Here is a 13,627-nt window from a genome sequence, read left to right as displayed (position 1 = left end):
CAGACCTATTTTATACTTTATTTGGAAACAGGGTCTCACTAAGTTGCTGAGAGCCTCACTCAGTAGCTGAGGCTGGCTTCGAACCTGTGTGATCCTCCTGTCTCAGCCTCCCACATGCTGGGATTACGAGCATGCGCCACCACGCCTGGCTCTGAAAGTTCTTTTTTAAAAAGATCGTATCACACTGTCAGAGACTGCCTACCCATTTGTCTATCTCATTGCAGATGAACGGGTTGAGTGGCTGGTTCAGTGACAGGTGATTCTCTCAGAAACTCAGGGGACGCCTCAGCTGACCCTCAAGTGTGCAGTGTGTGTCGGCGCCCACTTCCTGCAAGTACTGACAGCACTGCCAGCCCCAGGCCACTGGTCCTTTTGATGTTGTCCTTCTCATTCCTTGTATGTTCTTATCTGTGAGCAACGTTCTTCTCGTGGGATACATGTCTATGTTTTGCTCTATTCAACCAATGGGAGATCTAAATTAGAAAACCTGGACTCCCTCAAAGTGGGGCAGTGTGTGTGTGTGTGTGTGTGTGTGTGTGTGTGTGTGTGTGGCATATTGAATAAGACATGTGGGTGGAGGACATAGCTTCCACACAGACTCACTTGCTATTGTGAAAACACATTTTGTCTCTGTCCTATTTAATTCTAGTGCTTTGATATTTCATTCAAGCAACTGAATGAGTGTTGTGTGCTTTTAAATGAAAAGACTGTCAGTTAAACTTGCACTGAATACTGCTCTTCACTAAATATTCTCTACATAATTTTAATGTATAATATATCAATGACTATCAGTACTATGTGAGCAAGTATATGTATATACAGAGGAGCATTTCCATTTTCCCCAGGCATTGTTGAGAGCTGAATCCTCTGTTTAAAAGTGTACCTGTCAGCCAGGCATGGTGGCGCACTCTTGTAATCCCGGTACTTGTGAGACTGAGACAGGAGGATCATGGTTCATGGCCAACCTCAGCTACTTAGCGAAGCTCTCTGCAACTTAGTGAGATCCTATTTCAAAACAAAGAATAAAAAATAAGGCTGGGGGTATAGCTCAGAGGTAGAATGCCCCTGGGTTCCATTCCCAGTACTGCAAAATAAATAAATAAATAAATAAATAAATAAATAAATATCTGAAGGTTAAAGGGTTTTCTGCACAGTGGGTACTGGCCCCCTTCCCTTTGAAGCCTGGTTTCTCCTCCCTATCACAGGTGCCAGGTTCTGCACCTTCTTACCAAGATGCCAGGTGAGGCACAGCAGCTGGCTGTAGGTGCATTCCTGGAAGCTGTTCCTAAAGCTGAACAGCTGGCAAGAACTTTACACATGGCAACAACTACAGTCACGTAAATGAAGCCCCACCAAACCAAAACTAATGCACCGACTACCAGGTACCATAATGCCACAGCCACTCTCTGGTCCCCCTAAAAACAGGGCGTGAGCTAGAGGGCAGGTGGACCGCAACAGCACAGTGACCTTACCTCCAGGCTGGGACATTGTAATTCCACAAGTTTCACAAAAGCATGGGAACTTATGAGGACCCCACTCAGCGCTTTTTGGAGGGCTCTGAACTTTGAGCTTGGGAACAGGGAGAAACTCCCTAGCTGAGACTGAGCTCCAACGTCAATCTTATAAAACTGAGCCGCCATGCCTTAATCTAGCTGACAGAGACTTTTCTACTTCTGGGCTCCTGGAAACAGAACAACATACTCTGAAAAGTCACTTATTGATGAAGAGGCATTTATTACATGCTTCCTTAGCCAAGCACTGTGCTGATGGTCAGGGGAGAGAAGGAGAAAATGTGGGCGCCATTCCTGAAGAGGACACTTTCTGGGGAGGATCTCTGTACATTGTTACCAAGGATGTATGTGCCACATGGGAGAAATAAGCAGGAGTATAATAGCGTGCTAAGAAGAGGCAGCATTTTCTATAGATTGGAGGGAGTGATGGATGGTGGAGACTGGGAAAACGAGTGGGGAAGGTAGGAGGCAGCGATGCCAGATCTGAGTTGAAAGATGACCAAGATAGGTCATCCTCTTTAGTGATGTCCTAAAGCCTGTAGGTGAATGGATTGACCCGGTAGGTAGGAAGCATCGAGTGGGCAGAATGAAGATGGAAAGAATGCATTGCAGCCAAAGAAGAGCCAAATCACCTAACCATTAGAACATTAGAGCCTGGAGGCCCATGAGTGCTCCGCCTAGAGGAGACACCTGGTAATACAAGTGCACATGGGCTTTGAACATTAGTCACTGGCCCAGGGCTGTTCATCAGTAATGTTTGTCAGCCAGCCAGCTCTAAACTATGTACTATGCACTTAGTTGACAATTGGGGGGAAGATCTACAGTAACATAATAGTATGCACTTCACTGCCCATATACAGATATTAAAATTAAAGATATGACATGTCAAAAGCAGAACAAAAATTATTTTCCCTCCTTATCTATGTGGAACAACTTCCACTACTGAGGGAACTGAAAACATTTTGGAAATATCTAAAAAACAGAAACTTCAAATCATTCTTAAAAGCAGTAGATGGCCATGGTGGTGTATACCTGAAATCCCAGTATCTGGGAGGCTGAGGCAGGAGGATGGCAGATTCCAGGGCAGCCTCAGCAACTCAGCTAGATTGACTCTCAGCAATCTAGCAAGACTCTACTTCAAAACAAACAAACAAGAAGTGCTGGAGGTATATCTTGGAGGCAGAATGGCTCTGGGTTCAATTCCCAGTACCAACAGGGCAGGAAGCACTAGATGGCAGTGGTTACAAAGGTGTACTCATAATTCACCTGGACCAGGCATAGTGGCATGGCACACACCTATAATCTTAGTACTTAAGAGACTGAGACAGGAGGACTGTAGGTCCTGGGCCAGACTCAGCAACTTACAAAGACCCTGTTTCAAAATAAATAAATAAATAAATAAATAAATAAATAAAACAGAAAGGTCTGAGGCGTAGCTTGGAGGTAGAAAGCCTTGGATTCAGTCTCTGGTACCTATCCTTCAAGACTTCTTGATCTGGCTGTGAGTCCTGACCTCACCACTTCCTAGCTAACTGGACACCTCTCAGTACTTTGGTATTCTTTTCTGTGAAGCAGGACTGTTGAACACCCATGTTCACCACAGCACTCTTCATGCCGGTCAAGAGGTAGACACAATCCAAGTATCATCGCGGAAGGAATGGACAGACAAAATGCAGTTTATAACAGACAATGGAATAGTATTCAGCCTTTAAAAAAGAAAGAACTCAGCCAGGAGCGGTGGGTGGTGCATGCTTGTAATACCAGCACTTGGGAGGCTGAGACAGGAGGATTGTGCAGGTTCAAAGCCAGCCTCAGCTACTTAGTGAGGCTCTCAGCAACTTAATGAGACCCTGTTTCCAAATAAAATATAAAATAGGTCTGGGAGTATAGCCCGGAGGTAGAAAAAGCCCCTGGGTTCTACCCCCAGTACCACCCCCAAAAAAAAAAAAAACTCTTGTCCCCTGACATTGCATAGATGAACCTAGAAGATATTATGTTACATAAAATAAGGCAATCACCAAAGATAGAACTATATAGAGAGTATATAATTCAACTTATGTGAGGTATCTAAATAGTGATGCTTGGATAAACAGAGTAGAGTGGTTGCTCTTAGAGACTGGGGAATGGGAGAGAAAGCTGTTGATTATGGGATATAGAGTTTTACTTTTGAAAGATGAAAAGTTTCCGGAGTTCTGCTGCACAACAATGTGAATGGACTGAACACTACTAAATCGTACCACTAAAATTGGCTCAGACGATAAATTTCATGTCTTGTGGCTTTACCACAATTAAAAATGATTTCTTTTAAAAAGGAACAACAGCATGCATCTCATGGGAATCTTGCAAAAATAATTCATATAAAGCATTGAAATTGGTGCCTGGCACATGACGAACACTTCGTAAAATATTATTTTCTTCAGTGCCGCCGTTTAAGATAACGTAAAGTCTTTTCCACGTGCACGGTCTTTCTGTTTGTCCGATTGGTTGGTGTTTGTAAACTCTCCTAACAAACAACTCAGGAGAGATGAAAAGGAAAAAGATTTTCTGAGGAAGGCGTTTCTCAACTAAATCTGAACTTCCATCCGTGAGTAAGAACCTCCTGGGCGAAGGAGAAGGATCAGGCTGACAGCGCAGCCTCTTCTGAGCTCAACACCACTGGAGCCCCGGCTAGTTCTGTGCTCTCCTGCCGCCTTCTGTCTTTCATACGAAACCCTCTCCAGCACCTCTCCGGTTCCCAGGGCCTTTGTGTGTGCGTGTGTGTGTGTGGGGGGGGGGGGTTACTGGTATCTGAACCTGGGATGTTCTACTTCTGATCCACACCCTCGGCCCTATTTTATTTTGAAACAGGGTTTGGAATCCTCCTGTCTCAGCCTCCCAAGTACTGGAATTACAGGTATACTCCACCCGGCCCAACTTATTAGGGGCTTTTAAAAATTGTGCTGCCTAGACACCAGCCATTTACTACCTAATATATCTGCTCACTCTCGCTAACCCATTTCCTAGCCTTGCCGGTGGTCAGAGGTGGCATGGGAATCCACTCTATCCCGGTGGAGTGGGCAGAAGTCCATGGGGATGGACATTGGTTTCTGCCCAGAAGGACAATATCCAGCCTGAATCAGTGGCACAGTAATCTTAGTACCTAGGAAGCTGAGATAGAAGGATGGCAGGCTTAAGGCCAGTCTCAGTAACTAAGACCCTGTTTCAAAATACAAAATTCAAAGGGTTGGGGCTGTAGCTCAGAGGTAGAACTTCTCTGATTTCAATCCTTAGTACCTAAAATGAAACAAAGCAAACCGCAGTGGTCATTATGAGACCACAGGATGGAAGGGTTGCATGCAGGCGGAGGAGGGGCTGGGGTGCTGAGGATTTATTTCCCTGTGCCACCCAGACCTCTGTATATTACCTCCAGCCTGTGGGTTAGCTGCTGTTTTAGGAAGTTTCCATTACTTGTTGCCAAATACACTGTGCACCTGGATTACCTATGTCAGTATGGGATCTGTAATGACGGCTAATGAAGGAGTGAGGCCCAGGAGGAGCCAGCCGGGCGCGCACCATCTGAACGCCCGCGGCAGGTGCCTTTGCGCAGGCGATTGCTGCCATCTAGTGGCAAGATTTTGAAACTGAAACATTCAGACCATGAACTGATTTTCCTTCAGATCTTTCGACTTTCATCTTTCATCCATTGACCTGTCCATCCATGATTCCCCCTCAAGTATTTTCTGAGGACCTACTATGTGTGGCAAGTCATCATGGATACAATAATGGCATGCAGTAACGAGAGGGAAAATCCAGTTTCTTGCTTTTTGAAACTTACATGTTTAGGGAAAACAACCATGAATCAAATGTTAAAAAAAAAAAAAAAAAAGAGTAAGTATGGTTGGGAAACTCCACAGGAAAGGCACACAGTGCTATGAACCAGAAATGCAACCTGGGGAGAGGGGTGGAGGACACCTCCTGAAATCCTAGGGAGACACTGAATGCAGGGTAGAAGGAGTTGCCGGGCGGTGAGGTGCGAGGGGGTGTGCTGAGTGTGCAGGGTGAAGGAAGGCTGCCTGTTTGGATTGGTCCTGGGGGTTCTGACACTGTACTCGATTTTGGTGACCATAGAATGTCATCCAGCAACAGCCATGTGCAGAAGAACACTCTTCATATCATGGCAGGTCACGCATTCCTCTCTAGTGCACTTGGAGGTTCTCCAGGAGAGAGCATACCTTAGGTCCCAAGGCAAGCCATACACAGGGATTTAACCCATATGGTCTGATGTGTTTAACTTAGTGAGACTCTGTTTCAAAATAAAAAATAAAGCCGGGCCTGGTGGCACAAGCTTGTAATCCCAGTACTTGGGAGGCTGAGATAGGAGGATTGCGGGTCTGTGCCAGCCTTAGCTATTTAGTGAGGTTCTAAGCAACTTAGTGAGACCCGGTTTCAAAATTAAAAAAAAAATAGGGCTGGGAGTATAGCTCAGAGGTAGAATGCCTTTGGGTTCTATCCCCAGTTCTGCAAAAATAGATAGATAGATGATAGATAGATAACATACATACATACATACATACATACATACATACATAGATGATAGATAGGGTTGGGTGTGTAGCTCATAGGTAGACAGCCTGAGTTCAATCCCCACAAAAAAGTCAGTATATGATTATTGAATTTTCAATTTTTCATAATATAATATGCATTATGATGTGACAGTATACTTTATATAATCAAGCAAAGCTTTTGAAGAAATTCTTTCTATCTTGGCTTTTACTTTGGATACAATGATATAGAATAAGATATTCAAATAATAGTATGTCACCAGTGAACTCAGCAAAGGCAAAAAGTCCCCACAGGAAGCTGTGGGAAAATTCGGAGAGCAGGTTTACGGTAGTGTCACTGGGCTCAGAAGGGGGTTCCCTGGAAAACCAGAGTCCATTAGAAGTGAGACCATTGGTTGTGAGTGCAGAGAACAAGAGACACAAATAAAAGAAATGCCCCCGGATTCTGGCATGAGCAGCTGGAAGGCTAACAGGGCATTTCACTAACTTGGGTGGAAGGAGGAGGACACGCTCTGAGTTCAGTTTTGGAAGCGGGTGTCTGGGGAACATAAGGCGGCCATGGTAGACAGGTGATAATGCGTGCCTGTAGGGAGCAGCGTTCAGGGAGAGGAGGAAATGCAGCCAGCGTGTTCTTCAAAATGCAAGAAAGGGACGACTCCATCCCTTCTCCATGTTCACAAAATACAGTTAGTTGAAACCACACTGGTACGTAAGCTGTGACATTAAAGTCATTAGTGAGTGTGTCAAAGCTGGCATCCGTGAAGGGAAGACCTGCATTTCCTTCAGTTCTCTCTGCTTGGATGAGCTTAGCCCTGGGAGCAGCAGAGCAGGTTGGCAAAGGGTGCTCAAAATGCAGAAGGAATTCTCAAAGGAACGAGCAGGTGAAGGGGCACTCGATGGGAGGGAAAGGTGTTCTGGGCACCGTGAGTGGGAAAGAAAGGGGGAGATGATGGTTCCCCCTTATTTCCAGGCTCCAAAGAGGAAGCTCTTCTGTACAACCAGCCCGATAAAATTCAGAACCCCCATCCCGCATGGCAGGCGACAGCTTGTAGGGAAGGAAAGCCCTCAAGGTGGGGATGTAGCCTCTCCTGAGAGGCTGCTGCGTGGACCACGACAGAAATTGTCTGCATCATGTCAAGAGGAGGCTGGGAACAGACGTCTCCAGCTGTGGCCTCCGGGCTGAGATTAGTGTGGAAGGAAATCATGCTGGCCACGTGGGGAGAGGCACTATGCTGGGGTGGGAGGTGCTCACCCTCCTTTCCTCTTTCCAGTGAATTTCTCTAACCTATTTCTACTCTCAATTTGAACACATGGTTTATTTATTACTGTCTTTGCTGTTTTCTTTCTTTCTTCCTTCCTTTCTTTCTTTCTTTCTTTTTTGCTTTCTTGATTTTAATGAACTCAGGTGAACTGGGGGGAAAGTGAGACCCTGTTGTTGTTTGAGTGATAATGGATCAAGGTGATCATCTACGTGTGTGTGTGAGTGTGTGTGAGTGTGTGTGTGTGTGTGTGTGTGTGTGTGTGTGTGTGTGGTGTTTTAGTTCAGAACAAGGGCTTCGCGCATGCTAGGCGTTAGGCCCTATCACTCTATCACTGAGCTGCATCCCTGTAATTTTTTAAAGAATCACTTGCAACTCTCCAATATTAAGCCAGATTTCTTTCCTCTCTCTCTCTCTCTCTCTCTCTCTCTCTCTCTCTCTCTCTCTCTCTCTCTCTCTCTCCCTCTCTCTCCCTCTCTCTCTCTCTTTCTCTCTCTCTGTTTTGTTTTATTGGTGGTGGTGGTGAGCCACACCCCCAACCCTATTTTTCTTGTTCATTATTTTGAAACAGGGTCTCACTAAGTTGTGGAGGGTCTCGCATTAAGTAGCTAAGGTTGGCCACAAACCAGTGATCCTTCTGTCTCAGCCTCTCAAGTACTGGGATTACAAGCATGCACCACCATGCCTGGCATTAAGCCACCTTTCAAATCATATATTCCAAAATATTGTTTATCTTAGATCAAAAGCAAGGTGTGGCTAGGCACAATGGTACACACCTGTAATCCCAGTGACTCTGGAGGCAAGTGTGAGTCTAGCCTGGGCAACTTAGCAAGAATCTGTCTCAAAATAAAACGGGCTGAAGATCTAGCTTAATGGTAGAACACCCTGGGTTCAATCCCGTACCACTACCACTTAAAAAGGAAACAAAATATAGCCTGGGTCAAAGTCTGTACTATATTATTTTAATATTTGCTGCAAGGAGTCAGATTGGCTTTGAAGCAGAAGTAAATCTAGAGAAAGAATACTTTGTGTGATATAACTTCTCCATTTTCCTGCCACAGATAATAAACCAAAGGGAGTTTTATTTCTATAGGATCCAAGAAACACATTCCTAAAGGCAACAAAAAATTTCTCAGATATAAAAATAATCATCATAGGTAACTTGTAACTAGAGAAAAATTGAAAAAAAAACTTTGCTGTGGTGGTAGGTGCCTATAATCCCAGTACTTGGGAGGCTGAGACAAGAGGATTGCAGATTCCAGGCCAGCAAGAACCTCAGAAACCAGACTTTGTTTCAAATAGAATAGGGTTCAATCTTCAGTACCAAAAAAAAAAATAACTTTAATAACCTATAATTGCATCACATACAGAAAATCACTTGAACCACTATTTGTTACACTTTAGAGGATGTCCTGATAAACTTGTATTAATGCACAAATGAAATAATATGCCACTATGCAAGATATAGTTTATACTTTTAATTTAACACTATATAAGTTGAGCATGGTAACACAAATCTGTTATCTCAGTACTTGAGAGGCCGAGACAGGAGGAGATAGATTTGTAGGTTTGAGGCCAGCCAAAGCTTAGTGAGGCCCTCTGTTTCAAAATAAATATACATAAATAAATAAAATAGGGCTGGGGATGTAGTTCGCAGGCAGAACATCCCTGAGTCCAATCCTAAGTACAAAAATATATTTAAGAAACTCTCATGTCATTGAAACGTCTATGAACATCATATCATATAGTAATATATATAACATTTATATATTATAATATCTTATATAAATATAATATTCCCATCTAAAAGATGAATCACAACTTATTGAACTTTTTGTGGTACTGGGGATTGAACCTAGAGGTATTCTATCTCTGAGCTACACCCCCTGTTTTATTCTTTTGTTTTCTGAAAAAGGTCTTTCCAGGTTGCCGAGAGTCTCACTACATTGCCGAGGCTGGTCTCAAACCAGCGATCCTCTCTTGTCTCTTCTAAGAATTGGGATTACAGGGGTACGCCACCATGCTCAGCTCCTTTAACCTTTTGTTTCTGAGGGAAAACCTAAACAAACCCTTTGGTTTCACCCACTTGTGAATGATTTAAAAGTCACTAATTTTGGAGGTCTCTGAGCTGGGCAATATGCTGTTAAGAGTCCCACTAGCTTTGCTGGACACGTACCTCTGGCGTGTGGGTTGTGATAACAGTTGGGTATCCATGGATAACTGGAATGGGATGGAGAAGCTTGGTATCTTTGCCTTATATAAATTGTGTCTGTCTCCTTTGCTACCCTAACTTTTAGGTCAGATTCCATTCAGCTCTGCTAACATTTGAGGTATTTATAACCCGAACTATAACAAACTATACGACTTGCATAGTCTTCCACCCCCTAAAGGCACCTGCAGGCTGTCATGACTGGAAATGCCAGACTGTGAAAGGAATGATAGGACATTCCGAGTTCCTGGAAGAGCTTCACCTATTCTCAGAAAAGACATGAATATTATTCCAATTTCTAGCCTCTCCCTCTCTGTTATTCCTATTTTATATCAGTAACCGTGTAAACCCCTTAATTCCCCAGAACTGAGAAGCTGATCTGCGAGCAAAGCTCTCTGGTCTTCATTCTTTGGCAACTGAATACAGCCTTTCTTTTTCCCCAATACTTGTCTCTCAGACGTTGGTTTTTCGGTAGGGTGGGCCTCCAAACCTGCATTTGGTAACATTTTCGTCTATAGGTTTAAGTAAAACAGCAAGGACCATTTGAGTTTATCAACCTTTGCCTAAATTTCTGATTATTTCTATACTCATGGAAATGTATTACTGCTTGAATGGGTATGAACATGTTCATACAGAAGGTCTTGGGAAAAAAAAAAAACCTTTCTGGGTCTCAAACTCTAGAATGGTGGAAAGCAAATAGAGGCAATAGAGCCTCTTTAAAGTTATAATTTTCAGTTATTTGGATTTATCTGTAGGGAATTCTCTCTTTGGTCTTGTTAGGGCTATTAAAGCATTTCAACAGGTATCTAATAATTGCTATCTGACCAATTAGTTACTTTAATGTGTGTGTGTGTGTGTGTGTGTGTGTGTGTGTGTATAGTTTTTTGAGTATGCACTCTTTACTATTCATTGTTTAAAATATTCTATACATAACACTTCTAATTACTCTAGAAACTCCCCGAATATAGTAAAAGTAATTCCCATTTTATAGGTGGAGATTACAATCTTGAGAGGTGATGTGATTTACCTGAACTTCGCTCCTTCTTAGCTCCAAACACTTGTTTCTTGGGCTGCAGGACAGTAAAGGGATGGGGGTCTTTGCAAGGAGAGGACATAGGAAGCTCCCCCTGACTCTTCATTTTCAGCCAAGAAGGTGGCAGTTAATGCCGATCTGAAAGCAACACTAGAATACAAAGTCTCTGCAATCAGCCCATCATTTGAAGTTCACATGTTACTTGAAGTGTACGCGAGCAGCTCAACAGAGTGTGCGTGAAGGTTCTGGAGGCTATGTCTTTAGGCCCATAGAATTCCCTGTTCCCGTTCATTAAGCAAGCAAAGGTTGACCACAACAAACATGGCGCCAGCGACTTCAAGACAACAGCGGAGACTCGGTCGCTAAAGTGCATCGGTACATTTAGTTTCCGGTCTGCTTGTGACGTCACTTCTGGCACGCCGCGCGTGCGCAGTGGTCGCTCTTCCGGATCTGGTGGTGGACCTTCTGGAGGAAATGGACCTGCCTTGACGAGGGTCCCACTGACCCAGCCGGAGAGAGTGTGGGCGCTGGCGACATGGGGGGAGAAGGCGCGGAGCCCGTGCCGGTGGTCGCCGTTGTGACGGAGGCTCGGTTTGCCCAGCGCTACCGGGAATACCTGGAGCAGCACGAGCTCTTGGACCGACAGCACCGCCTGGCTCAGCTGGCGGGCGGCAGGGTGGCGCTGCCGGTGCGGGGCGGCGGGCTGGCCGAGCCGCACCTGCGGGAGCTGGGGCGCGCGGCCCCGGGCAGCAGCTGTGCGCTGGCGCGGCTGCTGGAGCCTGCGCCCTCCAAGAGGGCCCGCGGCCGGCCGCCCGCCCAGACGCTGCGCGCCCAGGTGAGGCGCTGGGCAGAGGCCCGCGGGCTGACCTGGTCGGCCGAGTTGGAGGCGGATTTGCCCCGATCTTGGCAACGGCATGGTGATCTCTTGTTGCTGAACGAAGACTGTTTCCGAGCCAAGCAGTGGGAGAGCCTGGGAGCAGGACTCTGGGAAACCGTGGCCTTGGCCCTGGGCGCCCGGCGCCTGGCGCAGCGCGGGCGGGTGCTACCCGATGGCACTCGGACTCCAGCAGTGCGCCTGCTGCTGGGCGAACACGGCTGGGTGGAGCACGTGGATAATGGCATCCGATATCAGTTTGATGTGACCCGCTGCATGTTCTCCTTTGGGAACATCACGGAAAAGCTGCGAGTGGCTTCACTGCCCTGTGCTGGAGAGGTGCTGGTGGACCTGTATGCAGGGATTGGTTACTTTACACTGCCCTTCCTAGTTCATGCTGGCGCTGCCTTCGTCCATGCCTGTGAGTGGAACCCCCATGCGGTAGAGGCTCTCAGAAACAACCTGGAGCTCAATGGAGTAGCGGATCGGTGCCAAATACACGTTGGGGATAACCGAAAGCTGACGCTTTCAAACATTGCAGATAGGGTAAACCTGGGCCTGATTCCCAGCTCCGAGGTAGGCTGGCCCGTTGCCTGCCAAGTGCTGCGACAGGATACTGGGGGCATTTTGCATATCCACCAAAACGTGGACTCCTTCCCAGGAAAGAATCTCCAGCCTCTTGGAAGGAGCACAAAGGAGAAAGAACATTGGCCTTATCCTCAGAAAATTCCCAACGAATGCGAAAGTGGGGCCGCCAAGGACTTTAGGGGGGAAATGCCTTCACAAGCCAAGCTGGAGTGGCAGAGGTGGGCAGAATCCGTAGCAACTAAAATTGCCCTCCTCCTCCAGCAGGTGCACGGGAAACCCTGGGAGACACAAATCCTGCACATCCAGCCAGTGAAATCGTATGCTCCCCATGTTGATCACATAGTTCTGGACCTGGAATGTCGCCCCTGCCCTCTAGTTGGCTAGAAGAGGTAGAGCCAGTTGCCTGAGGGATCCAAGTGAGTGGCCCTTAAGGCTTCAAGCTCAGGCTGGGTTCTCACTCCCTTTGTCTCCTGGTGATCTTTTTGAATATTTTGTGGCTTGAAAGCAGGCTCTGGACCAATCCAAATCATTTGTCTTCCACTGATCATATTGAGACTGTATTAACTATGGAAAAGCAGCGTAGCTCATTAAAATGAGGTTTATCTGTGCAATCATGAGTTCTTCTCACCTCAGTTCTGACCTTGGGTCTGTCTGGTTTCAATGTTCATTTGGTCTTGGATTTCATTATTTTTCAATATGAGGGTTTCTTTGAACTGTTTCACATGGCTGTTAGCTAATGAGCAGATGACATAAGCACTGATTAAATCAGAGTGAAAGACACCGTGCTGTTCCTCAAATCAAATCACTCTGTGTATAACATGGAAAGTTGGAGAGCCACAGGAGGATCAGGGAGAAGACAGGACGCTTCTGCGCCTGTCCAGGTGTGAGGTTATAGTGGGTTGGACTAGAGTAGTGACAGTGGGTGGTAGCTGAATTGAAAATGAAATCAGTGAGATGAAGCAATGGAATCCCAAATCAAGGCCATGCTGCTCTGTTATGACTGAATTAGGGAAGGAAGGGGACAAGAGTTAGTGTAACTACATTCTTCTAACTTACCATTCCTAAATGAATGCAGGAGAAATGTTTATATGTTTATCATGGTAGAATGGTTAAAAATCACTACTTGAAATCATAAGGAATCTAAATTCCTAACAGTAAGCTTGTACAATCATAGCTATCAGTTGCTATCTATTTCTCAAGTTTTGGTTAAAATCTTGGATTTTTTTATAGGCCTCAAATTTCCATCTTCCTTCCCTGGCCAACAATATCAGGAATAACATAAGAAGCTATAAAAAATTCTGAGATATTCTGCAGTTTTTCAATCCTCACTTTATTTTATGGCTTAGTTTGCCACTGGGATAACTAATAGTTGAGAATCACTAGGAGCTTTGTGTGGTGCATTCTGAAACCATCTGGCCTTGATTGATGAAGGAAATGGAGAGGAGTATGGCTTTGTTTTTACTGTAATTGTGCCCGATATTTAGCTCACAGGAGTTTTGCATGGCTGCTAGTCCTTGAAACAGCAGAAACTAAGGACAAGGTTGATTCTGTTAATGATGCAGCGATTATTTTCTCTATATAAAAGCCACAGAATATAAAGATACTTAGATAA

The 13,627-nt window shown here is 45.2% G+C and overlaps 1 protein-coding gene across 1 annotated transcript; it reads left to right on the top strand.

Annotated features, from left to right (window-relative positions):
- Positions 1 to 11,088: 11,088 nt before the first annotated feature.
- On the top strand, positions 11,089 to 12,399 carry TRMT12 (tRNA methyltransferase 12 homolog; the record flags this gene model as incomplete). The annotated part of the gene is made up of 1 exon (XM_080695137.1): positions 11,089 to 12,399. One exon carries the CDS (start codon positions 11,089 to 11,091, stop codon positions 12,397 to 12,399), a length of 1,311 nt encoding a protein of 436 aa, XP_080551263.1.
- Positions 12,400 to 13,627: the final 1,228 nt, after the last annotated feature.

This window comes from Muscardinus avellanarius (genome assembly GCF_963383645.1).
Source record: "Muscardinus avellanarius genome assembly, chromosome: 4".
Lineage (NCBI taxonomy): Eukaryota > Metazoa > Chordata > Mammalia > Rodentia > Gliridae > Muscardinus > Muscardinus avellanarius.
The sequence above is the reverse complement of the archived record's forward strand: the minus strand, read 5'-3'. Positions and strand labels throughout refer to the sequence as shown.